This window comes from Chlamydotis macqueenii, chromosome W (genome assembly GCF_036417535.1).
Source record: "Chlamydotis macqueenii isolate bChlMac1 chromosome W, bChlMac1.mat, whole genome shotgun sequence".
Taxonomy (NCBI): Eukaryota; Metazoa; Chordata; class Aves; order Otidiformes; family Otididae; genus Chlamydotis; species Chlamydotis macqueenii.
In genome coordinates, this window is record NC_141592.1 from 43,791,352 (window position 1) to 43,815,146 (window position 23,795).

Consider the following 23,795-nt stretch of genomic DNA (forward strand, 5'->3'; position numbering starts at 1 on the left):
TCTTAGGTATGCTTGCCTTTAATAATGCTAATGATAAAAAAAAAAAAAAAAAAAAAAAAAAAAACAAACCCAAAAAACTAAGAGAGCCCTTAGTGTGCTGCCAAAAGGATCTAGTACAGGGCAACTGCTGGAAGCTGTCGAGCGAATGTTAGAACAAGAAAAGGCTCCGGTCATGGTTGCTGCTGTAGGTGCAGCAGTTAAACCGTTGATATCAATAAAGCAGTGCGTGATTAACTGTCTGTAACCCCCATTCCCTCTTCCTGCCCCCCATCCCTGTCCCGCTCAGGGGGCAGGGGAGGGAGGTGGAGATGGTGTTAAGCCTGGGAAGAGGGAGGGGTGGGGGGAGGTTGTCTTGTTCCTTTTTTCATTGTCCTGCTTTGGTTTTAGTGATGGTCTGTTTTGCTTGTAGCGGTGGCTTTAAGGATCCCTCCCTATTCTTGTCTTAAACCTCGGGTTTTAGTTTTCTTTCCTCCTATATGCCCGGGGCCACAGCCGCCGCCAGGCGCCCCCACCCCCCTGCCCCTGACATGGTTAACAGATACTCCTGTCTGAGTCGAGCTTTGTATAAGTGGAAGGACCGTTCCCTCTTATAACATGGGGGAAGGGATACGCTCATGTCTTTACAGGAGCAGTAAACAAGTGGATCCCTGCCTGTATCATCTGCGGGTATTTCAGAACATGTTTGATTGACCTGCCAGATACCGGTAGGACGGCAACTCTGTGTAAAACAGCAGCAGCCATGAGTGCTGAGTGCTAAAACTACAAAAGATGGAACTTTTTGGGATCAGTAAAGATGGACTTCTGTCTATTTTTAACTATTCAAGAGCTAATGTTTCTAGAGGGGTAATGATTGTAAATGCTTTAAGATCTATACATTGCAACGACACAGCTTGACGTAATCATGCGAGCACATATCAAAATCCAGACAGCATAAAAGACCTAAACGAAGCATACATAGCATTGAATCTGATTGCCAAGACAATACAGAGTTTTGGAAACTAAGTAAAATTATTGCTGCTTCAGTCTTTACACCTGGTGTGGCAAGTGCCTAGGTGTTAACTACGCTAAATAAATTGGACTGTTGGCTTGCTAAGCAAATAAATACAACTGCATCAGCACTATTAACGCTGTTAACTGATGTAGATTCTATATACTATGCTACTTTACAAAACAGAACCGCTGTTAGCCTGCAGAGCACATATTTTGACAGGCTTTGTTGCATGTGCTGGCCACACATGCAGCAACGTCTGGTCAGGCCTTGTTGTATGCGCTGGCCACGCATGCAGCAACACCTAGTCAGTACTCTTTCACTGAATCTGCTGAGGGTATAAACAGGGGTGGCTCAGAGCGAAGGGGAGAGGACGGACCCAGAGCACACTTTATTTACAACAGGGGACGCCCTGAAGGTGCTGCGCCTGTCTCCCTTCTCTGCTCTGACCCGGCTGATAAACAGCCTCTTGCTCTGCGGTGTCTTTCGCATAGTTGGGTTAGTAACAGAATAGATCAGCAATAGATTGTTTTTTTTATTATTAGCACAAAATCATGATTGTCAGGATTTTGATGGGCTTTGCTGCATGAATCTGTCTGATCATTCGGAATCCATTCACAAAAGTATTCAAAACTTGCAAAAAGGAGTACAAAAACAGCAACAAAGTGATGGTTTTGATATATTCCGAAATCTTTTGGTGACTTGATATAAGCTTGTTACTAATAGTTGTAGGATGCTTATTCATTCCTTTTATATATGTATTTTGATCTATATTCTGTGTCTTAAAATGTGTGCAGACTTTAATAGATAAAGCGTTGAAACAAGCCTCTTCTCATAAACAAAGAAGGGGGAGATGTGGTATTTTGCTGAGCCAGTATGGTATCAGTGAAAGCACACCGACCTTGGGGGAGGAATGCAATCATGCTCTCAGGAAGAAAGCCATGGAATGAGAAGGGAAGCTTTAAGATACAAAACATTGTTAGCAGAATTTATGGCTTGTTTCAACAGAGGCCTGCAGAAAACTAGTAATTGCTCTTATAGATAAGAAAGTTACTGGAGTTGTTATATCTATAATAGTAGAAGAATGTTATAGTAGAAAATTACTAGAAGGTAGTGAAACTTAGCTTTGCTTCGTAATCATGAATATGTATAACGTGTGATCAGTAATTTTATTAACTAAGCTTGTGTGTGGCATAATTGGGTGGTTGCTGTCCTTGGTTAAAATCGGAATTGTGATACTAGGCATAATCATTAACATACCATGCTTGCAAAAAATGATTAACAACTCAATACAGACAATCTGGCTAAAAAAAAAAAAAAAAAAAAAAAAAAAACAACAACCAAAAAACAAAACCCAAGCAACCATGAACCTAGTTGATATTGTAGTAAAATAAGGTCAGGAGTACCAAAAAGGGCTATAGGAGGACCGTGTTATTTTGGAAAATTGATAATGTTTGCTCCATCTATGAAAGTATTGCGAAATCTTACTCGAGCAAGGAGATCACTAAAAGTATTAGCTCCCAACTGTGACGGCAATTTAACCCTGTTGGGTACAGCTGAGCATATAGCATTATCTTTATTTGTTCCTTGGGCAGCAACTGCAAAAGCTTTAGCTAACTTAAATAAATTAGCTTGTTGGGCACAAAAGCAAATGAATTTAACCTCTAGCATGTTATCAGGATTATTAGAAGACATGGATAGCATGCGTCATGATATTTTTGCAGAATCTAGCAGCCATTGATTTTTTGTTATTAGCGCATGGACATGGATGTGAAGATTTTGAAGGTATGTGTTGCATGAATGTTTCTGATCACTCTAAGTCGATACGCTATCAGTTGGCAGAGTTATGATGCAACATGCATGCAATGCAAGTGGAAAGCAGGTTAACAGACTGGTTGAAATCCTTGGGGGTCACAGGCTGGCTAAAAGATTTGATAGTTTATGGGTTGGTATTATTGACGGGTTTGCTGTTGACACTGATGATTTTGGGGTATATTTTAAAATGCTTTGTGAAAGCTATGGAACGTATGATGAAAGTGGGTCTGGATTGTTCAAAACAAAAAGGGGGATTTGTTGGATACCTGGAGTACCAGGGGCACTTAGTGAACAATCCAGACCAAATGGAATTGTTATGTTTGTGAGCAGCAGGCCTCAAGGACATCACTGAAGCCACCTGTGAGAAAGTACTGAAGCCACCTGTGAGAAAGTAAATGAAGCAACCTTGAGAAGAAGGAAAACAGCTGGCATACGTGATTGGGGGCTGAATGTGAAGCAGGGTGCAGGTGGAGAGAGCCGTGCGCGTGAACATAGAGACTTAACGAATCATATTTTAGTTAGGAGCGCGTGCTCTCAGTTATCTTCTATATAAGACATGTAACCACGTGAAATAAAGGAGAACGATCATACTCATATTGAGATCGCGTCGTTACTCCGGGTCCGTCCCCCACTCCGACAGCAAAGTGCTGAGTGCTCAGAAGCAGCACTCTGGACAGGGATCAGTCACAAGCAAGAGGAAATCTGCCTTTCCAAAAGGTAACAATCCTTTAAGGGCCCTGCTTTAGGACTGCTGGTTCCCGCATCCTAGTAGCCACATTATGAGAAATTATTGATGTTCGGAAATTGACTTTAAAATAGCAATACACTGATTTATAAAACTGAAAAATGTGAATCACTCAGGGGATATGTTAGCCCTACTGCAAGACCATTGTATTTGTCCCCCCAAGAAAAAAAAAAAAAAAAAAAAAGCATCATCTAGCATTTTGCAAGTTAATATTTAAATAAAAAATAAAAATTATTAATTTGCTGACTTCTTCATACAAAAGCTTTGAAATCTCATTTTAAATTAAAATTTAAGTGATCTTTTATTTATGAAATATCAAAATTCTAGGTTTGATATTTTCAAATGCTATGCTTGATCTTTTTTCTTTTAAAAAAAAAAAATCACATCTCTGTTCCCTACCATTTTTCCCCTCAGCTACTTAGAAAGTGAGACACTTGACACATATATGATCATAAAAATGTATTATTCCAAAATATATTTAAGGATTGAGATTTGACCAGAAAAAAAAAAAATCATCACTGCAGCCAAAAAAAAAAAAAAAACCAAATTTATAGTTTCCTACCATAAGATTTTGATGACTAAATTAAAAAAAAAAAAAAAACAAAACCAAAAAAAAACCAAACCCCACAAAACACCATAACAAATTAACAGGAGATCATGTTTTAATATTTTTCTATAGTTTTCTTGTTTTGTTTTGAAAATAATAAGCAGCTAGTTGCACTATGGTAAGTGCAGGCAATGTTGCAATTTTAAACATCAACATTATAGTGATTTGTAGTTCTTTTTCCTAAAGGAATATCATTAGACTTACACAAATTAGTTGGCAAACACAGAAGGGACTGCAGGTGAGGAAGTGTATAGTGTCCACATGCCTGACCATGTCTTTGCATTAAATTGTTAAGTTAAATCACTTTGGGGTTTGGTACCTTTGGGGCAAAAGAGATGCCTGAAGAGGTGTTTGGCCAATCCCTTACCATGAGACTAGCACCAACACTTCTGCTGGTAACTCTGTCAGGATTTCAGGCTGCAAACTTTACTGTCAACACTGCCTTTCATGCTTTATTCTCTTTCAAGGCAGCAGCAATCTTAAGCCTCATGCTGGCCTGTCCTGGTTTCTGTCCCTGTCTGTCCTGGAAGGGATGGAGTTAATTTTCCTCTCAGTAGCTGGTGTGTTTTGGATTTCCTGTGTGAAGAATGTTGATAAAAACACTCTGATGGATAAGAGTTGTTGTGAATGAGACCAAGGACCTTGTCTGGCTTTCCAAGTCTCACTAATGTGCGGACACAGGTGGCTGGGAGAGAGACAGACAGAACAGTTGACCCAAACTGGCCAAAGAGAGTGTTTCCATGCCATAAAAGTCATGCTCAGTACATAAGTGGGGGTTGCCCACAGGGGGGACACATCCACCTTCCATTTTCCATCTCTCTCCCTCGCTGGCATCGTTCCCTCTACCTTGCTGGCTTGCTGTGACTCCTTTGCTTGCTGCTCGGTTTTGTTTCCGTGATCACTGCTCAGGATGGGCTGTATCGGTCATTGGGACATCGGGTGGTGAGAAATCCTGCATTGTTCATTTCGTATATTTTAGTATCCTTATATTCTGTTATTATTGTCATTTTCCTTTGCTATTTTAGTAAACTGTCTTCATCCCAACCCATGAGTTTTCCTTTCTTCCCAATTCTCTCCCCTGTTCCCGCTGGGGATGGGGAGGGTGAGCGAGAAACCACAAGTCATGTTGTAGGGCTGAAGGATGAGGAGGAGAAAGAGGGAAGAGCAGAGAAACCAGATCTGTGCTGATGGTCTCCCACTGCAGCTCTGGGTAGGTTCTCCATACAAATATGAATATTTGCATTTCAAGAGCCTGAAGTCTCTTCAGGTAGAATTCATCCAGGGCTTTTCCTTGTCAGCATCCCAGTCAAGGTAGGAGCATGCTTCTTACTGGGATACGCTACTAGCTATTAAGTAGCTACCATTTGAAACCAAATAAATTTCAAAATACAGTATTGCCTGTGTCTTTCATAACCACTCAAGAGAAAAATAACTGAACTACAGCCAGCCAACTCCACTTCCTGAATTACACATTATTGTTCAGAGGCATAAGCAGTGAGTCTCTTTAGTAAGTCTCCTTATTTTCATTTCTCAAAAATCTCTTGGCCATATGGTGCATTTTTGGAGCATAGTTTTGTCAGACAATTACAGTTCAGCAGGCTTTAATGTTTTCCAGGTGTTGGAATATTTGAGAATAAGAAAGTAAAGATGATATAATACCATGCATGTACAGCGCATATGAAAACTATGACTAGTAAACTGACATTGATCACAAAGCTGAAGTACATTGAATGAATGAGCACTGAACTTGAAGCTAGAAGATAAACAGCTCGCTGGCCTCTGACAGCAAGCTTGTGTGGGGAGATTATAAAGCTTTCCAGAGGTCAATTAAGCAATATGTACTATGATTCAGTAATGCTGCTAATGATAGGATCTATCCACCATCCATCCCTATCTGCTTTTTTCATGAATCCAAATTTGCAGGAGGGATAAGTTTCTGATTAGGCATAGTCAGACTGCTGAAACAGGCAATGTCCAAAATACAGGACTCAATGTGAAACAAAAAAAAAAAAGCCTAGACATACCATGCACACAGTAGTCCTAGAAGCTGAAGTTGAGATTTGGATAGAATATCCCAAATCTGCAGCTGCATGATTCAGCATTCTGGATGCAAAAATTATGCATATGTGTTATATATATTACATAACCAAATTAGGTTTGGGTAAAATTGAGGTAATTCTGGAACTAAAACCCAAGGTCAATCCAATGATGTATATCATTAACAGCATAGAAGTAACTACTGAAAGTATGACTGAATTAAAGCTATTTCTTTCTTTCTGCAGGCTTAGGAGTGCAATCCCACTAGACATAAGATTTATCAGACAGCAGACAGAGCACACCCAGTGGCATCTGTCAAATCAGTGGGAAAGTCTTGAAGCTTTGTCTTCACTCCCTCCTCCTTTTTTGGTGGATGGTGGGTTGGAGGATTGCCCCCTTAGCAAAGTGACATCCTAAATGTAATTATTAAAAATGTAGCTAGCCACACCATTCCCTCTTCGTTATATATTAAGAAACTACTCTGCATTCCACCAGGTTGCACAGCATCAGCCACTGATATGTTATCAGCAGATGTTTTCTTTTACACATTGTGCTGCAGTTCTGCACATGAATCCACACTTTTCAGTTACGGTAGTTAGGAGATGTACCAGAGAAGACAATGAGGCAGAGTTATCAAGAACCCTAAGCGCATTTAAGGCTCTGTTGAGAATAAAGGTTAAAAGAAGCCATTTTTTCCAGACTATAGCATACTTTCCAATGAGAAAGAGATTAGTCAAGCCCATATTTGCCTCATACAGATAGAGCTTCTGACTCCCAGTGTACTCATACTGAACAGCGCACCTCAAAATTTGATCAAGGTTTTTTCCTAGCAGGTAAAATCCCAATCAGATCATCTGACTCCAGGAGCAATGAGGTGACTTCAAAATTATGAATAAAAAGGCCAAAGCATTCCCTCTGAACATCTAAAACTGTAAGTGAGTGTTACGCTTAGTGGCAAGAGGTAGCAGCAGCAGAGCTATGCAGCAGCAACTGTACAATAGAAGCTTCAAGATGAGACTGAAGAGCATTTCTTCAGAGGAAGAATGATCTCAAATGTCTTGAGGGCATAAGTTTTATCCATTTGCTTCATAAGTGTTAATAATTTAGTTAAATGCAACCAATTTACTTCTGATACAACCAAAAATTAGATAGCATTAGGAAAGTACAACGCTGAAGAGGCTCTGGATGACAAAGCATCTGCCTCAGTAGTTCTCCCTAGGAGACAACAGTAGCAATAAAGATGAACAGGTCATGGTGAAGCTGGTTAGCTGTGATGAGGTAACTCTTTACTGCAAATAGTAATGAAAAAAGAATCAAGGGAAACAGCCAACTAAAGCAACAATAGTTGAGAAAACAACAATAGAGACAAATGAAGTCCTAGCTGGACTGCTGAACCACACCTACATGGCAAGGCTGCTACCAATTCTTTTTTCCCCCGAGGTCTCTTTCTCTCTTCTAACAACGGCAGGTTTCTGATACTTCTGCTTTCACCAGCCCAGAACAAAAATATGTTGCAAAATCATGTATCAATTGGGTCCAGCAATAGTTTTCTTTGTGCTTCATACCACTACTATGGCAACAGGGCTTTTTTTCCCCTCTCCATGTACACTGCAATCTATTGTATCAGAAACCACATTGAGAACTTATAAAACTGTCATTTCACTTGCGATACCTTCCTGTATTGCTCTCTTAAGAAAAGGACAAATAAACAGTGAGTCATTGCATCCCGTAGCTGGACAATAATGAGGCTGAGCACTCAGGTATTAGCCTTATTACCCATATCTTCTTTTTAATTGAAATATATATGTGCATATAAAGCTTAGGTCCTGAAAAATTCTCCAGGCAAGATAAAAGTCTCGTTGACAAAAGTTAGACACAATAGGCACAGCTGCATTCCTGCTCAGGGAGTCTTTGCCACTGAGAAGGAAAACGCCCCGAATCTCACTGGTTTGGTTTCACGGTGGGGGACAGGGGTTTGCTGGGGAACCGAGGGAAACGTCGAACAACCACCCCGCAGCCCGACCGCCCCAGCCCCTGATGCAGGGTTTTTTTTTCGGCGGCGCGGACGCTCTTTGTCCGCTCCGGACTGCCATAGGCACCGCAGTGCGGACTGCGCCACGCCCACCCGCCGCCGTCTCCGGGAAGACGGGCTCGGCGGCGCTGCGAGCGCTCTCTTTCTGCCGTAGCCCCAGCCCCTCCGCCCCAACAATGGTGAGGGGGGAGCTTGCTCCCTTCGCCCGCTGCTAGCGGCGGGGCAGACGCTCCTGGGGGATGGACAGCGGGGTGCGGTTACGCGCCGAGCCGACTGTGGATCTTTGTGCGGGCGGCAACCACCGCCGGACGCCGCATGGAGCCCGGCCCACAGCCCCTGACCGCCATGGGCGGCTCCTCGGCGCTCGCACCTGACGGGGGGCTCCGAGTCCGGTGGGGCGGGAGGGGCGTGCGCGCAGAAGGGACGACGAGCCCCTCGTGAAATAAAAAGAAGAAACCAGAGACTACGACTTTGCAGCTCGTGTGTCTGTGCCATGTGTGTATCGCCCCGACCATGAGCAAGGGGTGGCTAGCCCCGCCGGCCGAGCCCGGGCAGCGCCCCCACTTGCCCCGCGCGGAAGGGGAAGAAAACGGGGAGCGTCTGCCTGCCCTTCGCGGCGTCCCGCCAGGCTGGGGAGCCCCGCTGCGGCCGCTTCCGAGGGGAAGGCGTCAGCGGGGTGGGGGCACCGAGGGGCTGCGGCGCTGCCTGCGGCAGCCCCGCTCCCTGCCGCCTCACCTCGCTCGATGTTGGCGATAGCCCGCCGCAGGTGTTCCTCGGTCACCAGCTCACCGATGACCACCAGCAGATAAAATTTGCTGTCCAGGAAGCGGTGCGAGAGGGAGGTGACGTTGGGGATGCTACAGGAGGGCTCCGAGTCCACTTCCACCACCGCCACGGTGGCCATCGCGGGCGCCCCGCTCCGCCTCGCGGCTCCGGAGCACTGGGGGGAAGAAAGGCTGCTCGGCGGCTCCGGCTCCTCAAGAGGCAGGGAGTGAGAGCAAATGGGGAGACGGCGGCGCTTTTATACGGAGATAGTGCAGGGCAGGGACCTGGCGAGGAGGAGGAGGAGAAGAAGGGGGAGGGGGGAGCCAGCACATCCCCGCACCGCCACTTTTCCAGCATCCACAGCTGATGTCATCTGCGGCAAATCCTCCCCTTGGCGGCCCCCGGAAGAAGGAAGGACGCGGGGTGCGAACAATGGCCCGAGGGGCTGCCGCGATGGCGGCTTCGGAGTGCGCCCCGGCCCGTCGCGTGACCCTTCCGCCCGTGCTGCCCCGGCCGGCGTAGATCCTGCGTCCCTCACACACACACCCTTCCCCTGTGCCCTCCTGCTGTCTTACCCTGCTGGTTTGGTCATCTCATGTCCCTTGTTCCTCCATGGCCTCACTCTGCTGGCTTGGTCATCTCCTGCTCCCTGAAGCCCTCCCAGGGTCTCAGCCTTGAAGCATGGTGGCCGTGCCATGAGGAGCTGCAGGTGATGCCCTGGCAGACCTGGTGAGCTCGTCTGGGAAATCCAGCATCAGGGCTCCAGCTCCATCCCTGATGCTGGATTAAAAAAGCAGCTCCACAGTCCAAGGCCAAGAGTCCAGTCTCCTGCATCTCACTATAGTACTGCAGCAAAATTTGAGCCATATTCCTCCCCCCAACTGTCAATCTAAATATTCTTGTTACCTTTTTTTTTTTTGTTTGAAAGCAATTCACTTAATAAGATACTTTAAACATAGGCTTTCTGCACATATTCAAGGCCCGTGGATACATGACTTACCCCAGAAAAGCACTGTTTCTGGACAAGCTGCTAAAACCCATACTCTGAAGGCTCCAGAAGTTCAAAGGGCTTTGGGTCACTAATTTTGACTGAGCTCAAACAACTCCAGGGAGCAATGGTATCTGAAAAAATCTACAATTACCAAAACAAAGGGTTGATTCCTCTTGATTACCACATGAAAGTTAGACATCTGCTTCCTGATACTCAGAGACCCACTCAAGAGGTAAATTCAATCAGCTCCTAAAACTGTTTTATCTTCCCCTAAAATGGGATAGAGCAGTCTGAGATAAATCAGCTTCTCTAAGATGTTCCTCTCACTTTACTGACAGAAGCCAGGCACTGGTTTACACTAAGCATCTTGTTTATATGGCTAAAGTGATGTGGGAGAAATCTCACTGTGACCTAGGAAAGGATATAAACATTTATAGCCTGGTTTTAAAGATAATCTCTGGTCCCTGGCTGAGAAGAGACTTCCTCTGTGTGCGGCTCCTTCCGATACTGACTGCTCAAATTCCCTGCCTGCCCCTCAGAAACACAGAGTACTTGCCTGGATGAACCGATACATCAGTCCTGTTTTCTTAGAATATGTATTTTGTTTCAGGGCACACTGGACTCATTTTAATTAACATGTCTTATTTGCCTAGAGGAACCCACAAAGATTGAAACCCTTGTTGTAGGTGCTGGTAAATGTTATATAACATTATAAAACGTTATATAATGTTATATCTGCCTATAGCACTGTCGTAGTTTAGCCCTGATCGGGACCAGACTACGCAGTCTGTCTCTCACTCCCCCCACCCTCCGAGGGAACAGGGAGAGATAATAGAAGAAAAAGGCTCGAGGTTTGAGATAAGGACAGGGAGAAATCCTTAAAGTTACTGTTACACAGGCAGAACAGACTCAACCTGGGGAAAACTACTTGTTTATTAGTAAAACCAAAGCAGGATAATGAGAAAGAGAACAAGATAACCTCCCCCCACCCCTCCCTCTTCCCAGGCTTAACATTATCTCTACCACTTTCCCCCCTACACTGAGCGGCACAGAGGGAAAGAAGGAATGGGGGTTACGGTCAGTCCATCACATGTCGCTTTATACCGCTCCTTCCTCCTCAGGGGAAGAACTCCTCACATTCCTCCCCTGCCCCAGTGTGGGGTCCCTCCCATGGGCTACAGTCCTTCATGAAACTGCTCTGGCATGGGTCATTTCTTCCACGGGGTGCAGTCCCTCCAGAACAGGCTGCCCCAGCGCGGGCCTTCCACAGGCCACAGCCTCCTTCAGGCATCCGCCTGCCCCGGCGTGGGGTCCTCCACCGGCTGCAGGGGGATCTCTGCTCCTCTGTGGGCCTCCATGGGCTGCAGGGGGACAGCCTGCTTCACCATGGGCTGCACCACGGGCTGCAGGGGAATAGCCTGCTCCACCATGGTCATCACCACAGGCTGCAGGGGAATTCTGACCAGGAGCTGCATTACTGCTCCCCCTCCTTCTTCACTGCCCTTGGTGTCTGCAGCTGTTCCTCTCACAAGAAAAATTCTTCACAACAGGCAGGCAGACGCCTCTCAGGTTCTCTTCACATCTCATCTCCTCTCCACTTCTTGCATCGGGCTGGGCTGAGTCAGCGGCCCAGCGGGAGGCCAGAGGGTGAGGCCTGCAAGGCCCACAAGGCTCACGCCTCCCCCTCTCTGCCCCTGCTTCAGTTTCTTCACATCTTCACTTCTCCCTTTTTTTTTTTCTGTTTTCCCCTTCTTAAATATGTTATTGCAGAGGCGTTATCATGGAACATTCTGCTACCAATCGGCTCGGCCTTGGCCAGCAGCAGGTCTTCCCTAGGCCCGACCAAGTCCACTGAACAAAGGGAACAATTTCTAGCAGCTTCTTACAGAAGCTGCCACCGTAGCCCCCCTTAGTAAATAAAACCAGAACAAGCACCTAGTGTTTTTAATATGAATAGTTCCTCTGCATAAATACAGCACTGAGAGCCTTGACTAATGTGATGTGATGTGTTTGGATGTTGCATTCAAAATAGACTGTTTTTCTGAGCTGCCATTACACTGAAGGTTGTAGGCTGTGGACAAGCATTTTTATAGCCAGGTCAGGTGGCTGAGATAACACAGTGATAAAGGGCCATGGTGCTCATTCTTCAGCTTCTGGCTCCTCCCACTGCAATACATAGCTTTGGGATATGCCTTTATTTCAATCACCACCAAAATATATGTGCTTTTTAGTACTTTCTTATTTTAAGGAAAAAAATGAATACATACATAACTGGAAAATTACTTGTGGATTTGAAAAATAAAAGGTGAAATGAATGTATTGTGTCAAAGAAGAAAACACTTACATACATGTAGGTAATACATATATACTTCAAATAGCCTGCTGAGGTAGTCCTCTACTTTATATTGCTCTGTAAAAGAATATGCAGCTAGAACATGGTATGATAAAAGATAAACGGATACAATCAAATTGTATTGTGATAGGACATGTTTCACATATTAAAACCCTAAGGATAAGAGGGTGCTTTTGGAAGAAAATGGTCTTGTGCTAAACTCTTTAAGGGATGCAGACCTCTGTCCTCATGTATTCACAAGCATATGCCGCTTCATCTGAGATGGAAGTGTCCTGGTTTCAGCAGGGATGGAGTTAATTTTCTTCTCAGTAGCTGGTGTGTTTTGGATTTTGTGTGTGAAGAATGTTGATAAAAACATTCTGATGATACGAGTTGTTGTTAATGAGACCAAGGACACTGTCTGGCTTTCCAAGTCTCGTTAACGTGCAGATGCGGGAAGCTGGGCAAAAGACAGACAGAATAATTGATCCAAACTGGCCAAAGAGAGTATTCCATGCCATAAACGTCATGCTCAGTATATAAGTGGGGGTTGCCCATGGGAGGGGGCATCATTTTTCAGTTATTCCTTTTCTTGTCGGGTATCCGTTTGGGCACCCTTGGCATTCTTTTCTTCTCTCTTGCTTGCTGGCATCGTTCCCTCTACCTTGCTAGCTTGCTCTCCCCCTTTGCTTGCTGCTCGGTGTTGTTCCTGTGATCGCTGCTCAGGACGGGCTGCGTCGGTCATTCGGACATCAGGTGGTGAGAAATTGTACATTGTTCATTTTGTATATTTTGTATATATTAATATCCTTATATCCTGTTAGCTTTGTAGTTTTTAGTATTTTCAGTAAACTGTTTTTATCTCAACCCACGAGTTTTCCTTTCTTCCCAATTTCTCTCCCCTGTCCCACTAGGTAGGGGCAGGGTGAATAAGAAACTGTGTGGTGATCCGGGCTAAACCACCACAGGAAGTCAGACAAGAAAAGATACTTTAACCTCATGGATGTGTCTCTGAGAAAGCTGCAAGTTCCCAGCTCCATGGTCAGTGTTCATTCTATAACTTGTCCTGTTGGAGTCTCACTCCAGTAGTTTTGTTTGTCATCTTTCCATATCTGGAAACCCATTTTTATTCTGCAATATGGAGTATATCAACAGATCTGCTGCTGGGTGAAATGTGGAGATGCGCTATATAAAGCTGACTCAGTGTCATGTGACACTCAATGTTTAAAAGTGGTGCCAGCTTCCTAGCTGCAGCTAAATCACATAGATATGCCACTTCAGTAGAAAAAATAGCAAAACACATGTGGACTATGGAATATGTCTTGCTCTTTTAAAGAGACAATGATTGATACCCACTGCTATCTGGCATTTCGTTTGCTTTGGTTTTGTTTGGTTTTATTCCTCTAGTATGTTTAATACCAACTTGGTATCCCACAATTTAATATAGTCAGACATTACACAGAGCTTTATTTTTCTTCTGGATCTTGTATTTTTTTAAAGTCAACAGACAATTTTAAATAAAGCACTTGAAGCCTAAAACTAGAACATACTTCCTGATGGTGCATGCCATTTGTTACCCACTAATATTCAGGTTTTGTTCAAGTCCTATCTTCAAGTTTTAAATGAGGTTTCAATGATGCACAAACCCTTAGGCTGACCCTTTGTCCAAGGCAAAATGTCACTCCTAGCATAAAAGAAATACATATCCATGTGCATTACTTTAAACCAATTTAAGAACTTTAATGAAAGTGAAGTGGTTCAGAAGGCTCTTACATAGTCTGTCTTCACTGAGTGAAACGTTAATCTGAAGACTGCACAGTGAGTCATGAAGTGGGTTCATGAAGTGGGTAGGTTTTCATAAGGAAAGGCAATAAGACATAACATATTTTAGATATGAAACTTTGCCACCGTACACCAGAGATCACAGAATCACGCAGAACGGTTGAAGGTGGAAGGGACCTCTGGAAGTCTTCTTGTCCAATGCCCCTACTCAAGCAGGGCCACCTAAAGCACAGGATCACATCCTGGTGGCTTTTGAATATCTCCAAGGATGGGGACTCCGCCACGTCTCTGGCCAAGCTGTGCCAGTGCTTGGACACCCTCACGGTGAAAAAGTGTTTCCTGATGCACGATGAAGTCAAGAATATGCCACCAATATTACAGCAAATAATACCCATAACATTTTGTACCTCACCTGATGTCTTCCCAGTGTGACCTATTGTCATTCTCAATACTCGTGCACCCTCGTATGTGACCCTACACTCCTCATTTCCTGCAGTCAGCAGCTCCATCATCCCCACATGGTTCAGCCTTTACCTCCCAGAGTCACCTCCTTGTGTTGCTCCTTTATGATAACTTAGCAGAGCACGCAGCAGCAGCGCAGGCACGGAGTGACCTTCAGCACATCACCCTGTCCCCAGCAGAGCAGATGTGTCATTCTGCAGCCACTGGCCGTGATGCGATTAGTCAGGAGCCCTGCATGTCCCTGCAAGAACCAGGATGCGTGGTTCATAAAGAGAACTCCTCTTGCTTTCCCCCATCTTTTTAGACAAGGAGGCATCCTCATCCCTAACAGAAGCATCCTCAAGCTGGCACTACTGGAGGAGTTTCTCCTGCAGCAGTGATATAGCAAAAGCCAGCGGCATGAGAGCACTATACCTGAGCAAGCAGCAAGGGACTCAGACTCAGGGAAAGACATTTTAAGAAGGGAAATATTTACTTTACTTTTTAAGATGGCAAGCTTTATGTTTAACTACATGCTAAATAAAAATTACATTCATTTCAAGTATTTTAAATTATATTACTTCATTTTTAATGACTATACTTTAAACAGCAAAAGCAAGAAAGTTTTTATTTACTTGTGGTGAAATATCCATTTAATTCAGTATTTCTGCTGTTTCCCGCTCCTCCCACTTTCCCCATAGAAAAGGAGGAGTTAAATATTTTTTTAAGTGAGGAAAGCAACACTATTGCTTTTAAAAATAACATTTTCTCTCACTTTCAACTTTCTGTCTTGAAGTGAGATAAAAATAACATCAAGTAAATTTTGTTTTAGTTTCCAAAGGAAAAAGTTTTGGTTTGTTTTGGTTTTTTTCAGAGCAATTTCCCCCTTTTTGTTTAGTGGAAAAAGAAGTTAGAAGTAAAAAAAGTGGAAAAATACTTTATTTCACTTTAGTGAGAATGAAATGGCAAAAAAAAAGGAATTTTCTCTTTACTTAAAAAAGACAAATTAGAAATTAATAATTTTGGATCAATTTATCCTGAAATTTTTTATGAAAAATAGTTTTACATGAAAATAAAATTATTTCTTCTCCACTCTTGGAGATAAAATAGAGCAGTTTTAAGTAATTAGATCCTGTTTACTAATTGGGATGACACTTAAAAATCAGTGATAAATGATAATAAAGACATTGAAAGCAATGATATCCATTGTATTGCAAAGCTGGATGTATAATTAAATCATCATCATCAACAAAACTAATGGCAAGAGAGTGTGAAACAGCATCAGATAGTAGTTTTGAGTTTCCTTTGAGCAGCTTTAAGCCTTCTGAACAAGAGAGAGAATAATGGTCTGTTGATATGGGATATAACTTGGGTTTAAGGTAGTGGGTTCTGCTGATTTTTAATTCTTGTCAAAGGACTACAAGTTACAGAATTATATTTAGCTTCTAGGGACAAAATATAATTTCTCTCCTATCACACCAGTCTGAGGAGCACTGCTGTGCAGAGGCTCAACATATGCTTCCTTTCAAGCTAGTTTTAGAGCTCCCTCAACTTAAGAGGGAGACAAATCGAGCCATGGGTCTTGAATGGCATTTACACTATCATCTGCTTAATTTGGGGGGCAGCTGAAAGCTGAGAGTTCTTGCAAGGTGGTGTTGGCCACCATACAGCCTACATTCAGCCTGAGCACAGGCTGCTTGAAACCAATATGCCCTTGCAGCACACTCTATCAGTGGCTCAAATGGAAGACCATCAGCTGTCTTGTATGTCAGGTGTTAGTCTTGTAACTCACTGCAGGCACAGAGAGAAAAATATCTATGAGCTCTCGGTCACATGCTGCTGTATCCTAGCTACTTGGGTGACAAAAACACATGGAGGTGCTCTAGAGTAAAGGGTAGGTTTTTTTGGTCTTCCTCCCAGGTCAAATTATCTAAAGCTGCTTCTGGGGACCCAACAGTAAGTAGATATTTTACATATTATTCTCATCTAGCTTTAAGATCTACCTTAAAATACTTTGCAGAGGTTGCCTAGCTGTGCTAGTTCTGTAGGATTTAAAGCTAATTATTTTACAAGAATCCATTCTCATGTTGTCTTGAGCACACTACAATAGAAATGCCATATTGCTACTGCATAGAGAATAGGAAGAAAGAAATCTAGGCAAGCATTATTTCATAGAGTGCACTGACAGGTTTGTGAACATGGAAACTGGGCAACTGCTGGATCTGCCTACTGCACAGATCCAGCAGATCATGCTCCAGCACTGGGAACATCCCAGTTCTTCAAGGCCACGGCGATTTCACATAATCTGTAGCTGCAAACAGGGTAGTGCATTATTCTGCACCCTTGCCCAGAACTTTTTATGCATGCAAAACTACATTCCTGCAAGCATCTTGATATGGCCTTTCATTCTAGTTCTCTTTCAGCAACTCTGGATTTCACCTAAAGATGAGTAGTAAGTTACAATAAAATGTGGCCTATTCCTATGAGAATAATTTGTGACTCTAATATTATCTAAACAGGTTTTAGTCATTCTACAAATGTACCCTTTAGTTTTACTACCACAATAATCCAGTTCTTTAACCATTTCAACTACAAAAAAACCCTCATACTTTTTCCATAGAACTTGATACACTTACAGAATGAAGATGAGGAATGGTTAACTTCCTTTTACATATCTCTCAAAACAAAACACCAGAGTTGTTCATTCAGACCACCTACAAGACTGACCATCTGCTTTCTTTCCATCTTCTGGCACTTTCTATTGTACCTTAATAGCAACATTCCTATCTGTACAATTTTGCGGCATCATTTTGGCTTGGTTTTGGCTTCCCTTTGGTTTCTGTCTATTTATCTGTCTATTCCTTGCACTCCAATAGGCTCATACAAAGTAAAGATGATTTAAGGATGTTTTTCCTCTGTTCTTTTATTTCTATCTACTTTATCTGCTCTTTATTTTAATAAGTCATTCCTAATCATCATTATTTTGCAGTAGATTGGGATTTGCTGACTAAGGGTCACACTGCAGAATTTAGTCAATGGCCTGAGTAGAAGGAGTGCAGCAGGGCTACCCAGAGAGAGCAGCAAGCAGAGCATTTTGCTCAACGGTCCCTATTTTGGGAGTGGGCAGAGACCACCACTGTGCATTCTGATATACAGGGGGTCACAGTCAGTGTTTGCCTTGCACCCGTGGGTCCTGCCACGACAATACCCCAGGAGCCCTTGTAGATCTGGAACCGTGCCAGGGGACAGGCAAGGGTCCTCCACAATTTCTCCCTAAGAATTGTCCTTATTTTTGTCAAGTATCCCATTTGCCAGATGTTGCATGATGACTTCTTTGGGTAATGCCAGAGTGCTGCTGTCATATTTCTGAAATCTGGAAAGTTTTGTTCTTCATTATTTGCAAATACAGTAGAGTGACAGGCAATGTTAGAGCCGTTGATGAAAAGTATGATTTCCAGTACAAAAATATAGCTCCACAAATGCAGAAAAGGAGCATTATTTTAATGTTCTTTTCCAAATATTTCATACAGTTTTACCCAAGATAGTTTGAACTTTTTATGTTGTTTTTTTTCCCAACTTCTGTTTATGCTCGTTCCAACAACTTTTTAAATTCCGCATTTAAAAAGTCATAGTTTAGTCTTCAAAACTCAAGGAAGGCAAGATTTATATTAGCCAGATTTGATGTATTTTATTGCAGTCATCCTATATACACACTTTTGAGTTAGCAACTATTATATTGTCATTATGTGACACAATAATATGTATTTGTATATATGATGTACATGATATATGTAAAGTCACTTTCTCCTCCCAGTAATTTTGCAACTACAAATTTCTACATACAGAAATAATTTTATCCAGCACTGAAATGCTGCTATTTCTGGGATAAAACACAGTATGCTGCAATTGTACTCAATTTTGTGAAAATATGTGAAGAAATATATCCTTTCCAAGCAAAATCATAGAATTACATTGCACGGGCAGAATGTAACCCCCATTTTTGGGTAATACAAAGAAAGACTCTGGATTTTAGCAATACATGGTCAGAATTGTGTTTTCACATATGTGTTAGTTTTGTTTAGTGGAGGGGGGTCTACAGTGGCAGCTTCTGCAAGAAGCTGCTAGAAGTTGTTTCCCCTTTGTCCAGTGCACTCGGCCAGGCCTAGGGTGGACCTGCTGCTGGCCAGGGCCGAGCCAATTGGTAGCAGAATGGAGTTACCTGAACTTATAAACCAGTGGGACAGCTGGCTGCCGTATCTGGGTAGTATACGCCATGCTACGCTTCAAAATCGCGCTGCTATTGACTTTTTACTCCTAGCTCATGGATGTGGATGTGAGGACTTGGACGGTCTGTGTTGTATAAACTTAAGTGACCACTCAAAGTCCATCCATGCACAGTTGCAAGAGATACACCGATTGAACCAGCAATTAGTGGAAGCAACTAGATGGAACCTGTTGGTGCATAGATGTTGGAGCATAGTCCAGTTGTTAGATCATAGTCTCAGACCCTACCACATGCTAGGCAGAGAGCCAATTACTGTTACCATTTCCATGCTTATATATGCATAGATCCTCTAACCACCACCAGGTGTCCCTTATCTTTTTCCCAACACCAGGTGTCCTCGATCTTGCTTTCCTTCTCTTAGAAAGTCCCTTATTTCTCAATCCCATGGCTTCTGATATTTGTCACCCCCAACAATTCCCCCTTCTTGTTTTCACAGCACGGAGATATCGTAAAATACAAGGGAGAATACATGCCATGACCAACAATATTATAATAATAATAGTTCTTTCCAAGAGTAACATAATCCATGCTACAAACATAACAATTCCAGTCATGCAGCAAAACTCATCCAAATCCTAACAACCATAACTTTGTGTTAATAATACTAGATGTTGCTGCACGCATGGCCAGCGCATGCAACAAGGCCTGTCAAGTATGTGCTCAGGTTAACAGCAGTCCTGTTTTGTAAAGTAGAGGCCCATTGGAGTATTGCTGGATTTTGATATGTTAGTGCTCGCATGATTACACCACACTGTATCATTGCAATATATATGTTACAATCATTACTCCTCTGATAACATTAGCTTCTGATTAGTAAAAAAAAAATAGATCTTTCCATGACTGATTGTTGACGCGGAAGTAATGGACACTGCTGACGACCAATATGATCAAGCAAATGCCAATTTATTGTTGATACATCCCGGTTAATATAGCCCTTCTAATTCCGTATCATGCACAAGCTCTCTACTAATCGGTTAACTATATCATGCACGTGCTCCTAGCTAAAATATGATTCGTTAAGTCTCTATGTTCACGCGCATGGCTCTCTCCACCTGCACCCTGCTTCATGTTCAGCCCCCAGTCACATATGCCAGCTGTTTTCCTTCTTCTCAAGGTTGCTTCATTTACTTTCTCACAGGGAGCTTAATTACTTTCTCACAGGCGGCCTCATTATTTTCTCACAGGTGGCTTCAGTATTTTTCTTATAGGCAGCTTCAGTACTTTCTCACAAGCGGCCTTATCGATGTCCTTGATGCCTGCTACTCAAAAACAAAACAATTCCATTGGGTCTGGATTGTTCACTAAGTGCCCCTGGCTCTCCAGGTATCCAACAAATCCCCCTTTTTGTTTTTGAACAATCCAGACCCCAGTTATCATACGTTCCATAACTTTCACAAAGCATTTTAAAATACACCCCAATATCATTAGTGTCAACAGCAAAGACACTAATATTACCAGCCCATGTACTATCAAATCTTTTAGCCAACCTGTGACCCCCAATGATTTCAGCCAGTCCGAAAGTCCATTTTCCACTTGTATTGCATGCATGTTCCGGCGTAACTCTGCCAACTGATAGTGTATTGATTTAGAGTGATCAGAAACATTCATGCAACACATACCTTCAAAATCTTCACATCCATGTCCATGCGCTAATAACAAAAAATCAACGGCTGCCCGATTCTGCAAAATAGCATGACGCATACTATCCATGTCTTCTAACAATCCCGATAACATGCTAGAGGTTAAATTCATTTGCTTTTGTGCCCAACACGCTAATCTATTTAAGCTAGCTAAAGCTTTTGCAGATGCCGCCCAAGGAACAAATATAGATAATGCTATACGCTCAGCTATACCCAATAGGGTTAAATTGCCGTCACAGTTGGGAGCTAATACTTTTAGTGATCTCCTTGCTCGAGTACGATTTCGCAATACTTTCATAGATGGAGCAAACATTATCAATTTTCCAAAATAACATGGTCCTCCTATAGCCCCTTTTGGCACTCCCGACCAGGCCCGATCCCCACAAATTAAGAAGTATCCCGGGGGTATGGCCTTGGCCGTGTCATTCACCCAAAGAGGCATCTTTGAACCTTTGATTTCTGCTCCCACTGCTCCATTACAATAATCTCCTGAGCTGTTTTGATAAGTATACACAGGTTTTCCTTGGGCGTCAGTCATTTTACTGGTTACATCAGTCCATTGGTTCCTGTTCCATGCTGTATTTACCCCCTTTCCTGTAAAAAGGGGGCCTCCCAGCATAAAACAAGACCCTGAACCATTTAAGGATCCCATTAGATCTAACTCTTGTGGATCCCAAGGCAAACTGTGATTTAAATGCCTAATCACCAATGCTGCAGCTATTCCAATTTGATTGCTATTCCCAGAACAACACACCGGTTTCTGTCCAGGGCGGAGGCTGGCGCACTCCATCTTTGCGTGGCATGTTTGATTCACCACAGTCTCATTCAAAACAGTGTGATTATTGACCCATCCTTTCCAGTCATCCAGATTCCAATAGGGAGTACCAATCAGACACGTACGAAAAGGATCAGCAGTAGTAGCCATTGACACACAAAACGATGATTGGTTTGTAATGTTGGCAAATGTCAGCCACATGTTTGGTCTGGGGTCAATACGATGTAAGTCTACAGTCTCACCAACACACCCAGTTACCAGCATCAGGAGGATGATGATGATGCATCCTGCTGTCCCAGGTCTTCCTTCCAAGGTTTCACCCATCGACTTGGAACCCATCGTGGTCCTTCGTCTGTCAAAACACAAACATAACCTCGACCGGTCATTTTCACTTCTGCCAGACCTCTCCATTCCCCAGTTTTTAAATCCCGGTACTGCACCTTCACCGAATCACTTTTCTGCAGTCCAGATTGCAATGACATATGATGAATTACAATTGGAGGAGATTCACGGTCTCCTGTTAATCTCAGATAATTTAGCACATAAAGCGCTTTTGCAAGCCTTTCAGAGGGTGCCGGCTCTCCCCCTTTTTGTTTTTGCAAAAGCGATTTTAAGGTGGCATGTGCACGCTCTACAATGGCTTGGCCTGTAGGGGAGTGAGGAATACCTGTTACTCTGCAAATACCCCATAGTTGGCAAAAGCGTACAAACGTTTGTGAAACATATGCAGGGCCATTTTCAGTTTTGATTTCTTGAGGAGCTCCTAGTGCGGCAATGGCAGCATGCATATGCTTCAGAACATGTTTGGCTGTTTCCCCTGTTTGAGCAGTGGCCCATATCGCACGCGAGTAAGTGTCAATACTGACATGCACATACTTCTGACGTCCGAATTCTGCAATATGAGTAACATCCATTTGCCATAATTGCAAGGCGCCTAAACCTCGAGGGTTGACCCCAAGGCCTAGACCAACTCCTGATTTTTGACAAGCAGGGCAGGACTGCACTATTCCTCGAGCATCTGAGAATTTTAAATCAAATTGTTTCGCTAGCACTTTAGCAGATTGATGTAAGAAATTATGAGATAAGCGAGCCTGCTCAAACAGGTTAACTGTTTGATTTTTCCATGCAGCAGCGACTAGCTTGTCTACTATGTTGTTTCCTATAGACAAGCCTTGTTTAAACTGATGACTGCGAATGTGTGTTATAAAATAAGGTTCTCTGCATTGATTTAGCAAAAACAACAGCTGCATCAATAACATATACAAAGTATTATTTTTTACTGTTTTTATCATGGCACGTTCTAAACGCTGTGTCGTGCCCACCACATATAATGAATCTGAAACAACATTTAGAGGCTCATCATGCCACTGTTGAAAGGCCCACACCACTGCTCTCAGTTCGAGCGTCTGCAGGGAGTCTGTGATGTAACCTGTAAGAATTTGATGATTCCATTGGTTATTACTGTACCAAGCGATGGCAGCTCGTTTAGATTTCCTCCCAGCATCTGTAAATACTGTGAGTCCTTCTACTGGTACTTCCGACCTGCGAGGGGCTTCTTCAAAGTCTTGATTTTGCAACAGTGACAAAAGTTTGGCTGAAGGATAATGATTAGTTACAGCACCTGGGTAGTCAGCTAAAGCGACTTGAAGCATCTCTGAAGTTGCTAACAGCCAGTCCAAATAATTTTGAGCTATAGGTACAAATAGCCTTGTAGGTTCTTGAGCTGACAGTTCCAAAATCCTTCTTCTGCCTTTTATAATCATGTTAGCTAACAGCTCGACCCTTGTACAAACTGTGGTTTTGGGTTGATAAGATAGAAATACCCATTCCAAAATTCTAATGTGCTGTTCTTCTGCTTGCACTATGAGCCCTATTAAATGTTGTCGCTTGGGTGACGAATTAACAATCAAAAACTGTAAAGGTAAATCATTAATTTTTCTTTGTGTGGTAGCTGTTAGAATTTTTTCTACAATCTGGTCTAACACCTGTTTCTGTTCTACTGATAAAGTTCGCCGTTCATTTGGTTTGGTTGTAGTTCCCAGCAGGGGCATTAAAGGAGCTAAATCATCATTAGTGATTCCAGTGATGGATCTTACCCACTCTATGTCTCCCATCAATTTCTGAACATCTGAGAGGTTCTTAATGTCTGTATGAATTTGTATTTTTTGCGGTCGCACCGTGCTTCCAGTAATTACCCAGCCTAAATATTGCCATGGGCCTTTACGCTGTACTTTTTCAGGGGCAATTTTTAGTCCTTTTGGCTCTAAAGTTTTTATTAACTCTTGTAATATTTTTTCTGCATTCATTTTTTCGCCTGCTATTAAGATGTCATCCATATAATGATAGATTAACAAAGACTGATGCTCTTGCCGAAATGGCTGCAGAGCCCATGCGACAAAATTCTGACACATTGTGGGGGAATTTTTCATGCCTTGGGGTAACACCACCCATTGATACCTTTTAGCAGGTTCCTGCTTGTTAACTGCTGGTACCGTGAAAGCAAATTTTTCTGCGTCATCTGGATGTAAAGGAATGGTGAAAAAACAATCTTTTAAATCAA

At 42.9% G+C, this 23,795-nt stretch overlaps 2 protein-coding genes across 2 annotated transcripts in view; both read right to left on the bottom strand.

Annotated features, from left to right (window-relative positions):
• Positions 1-9,128, bottom strand: part of LOC147596723 (microtubule-associated protein 1B-like) — a 73,813-nt gene extending 64,685 nt beyond the window's left edge. The window contains exon 1 of the mRNA XM_086769510.1: positions 8,960-9,128. Coding sequence (XP_086625636.1) covers positions 8,960-9,128 — 169 coding nt within the window. The remainder of the gene's footprint in view (positions 1-8,959) is intronic.
• A 73-nt stretch (positions 9,129-9,201) lies between these two features.
• Positions 9,202-21,574, bottom strand: LOC147596724 (syncytin-A-like). The gene is made up of 4 exons (XM_086769436.1): positions 21,478-21,574; positions 20,172-21,054; positions 14,226-14,388; positions 9,202-9,273 (listed from the first exon to the last, which is right to left on the bottom strand). The coding sequence occupies exons 1-4, from the start codon at positions 21,572-21,574 to the stop codon at positions 9,202-9,204; spliced, it is 1,215 nt and encodes a 404-aa protein (XP_086625562.1).
• Between the last annotated feature and the right edge of the window lie 2,221 nt (positions 21,575-23,795).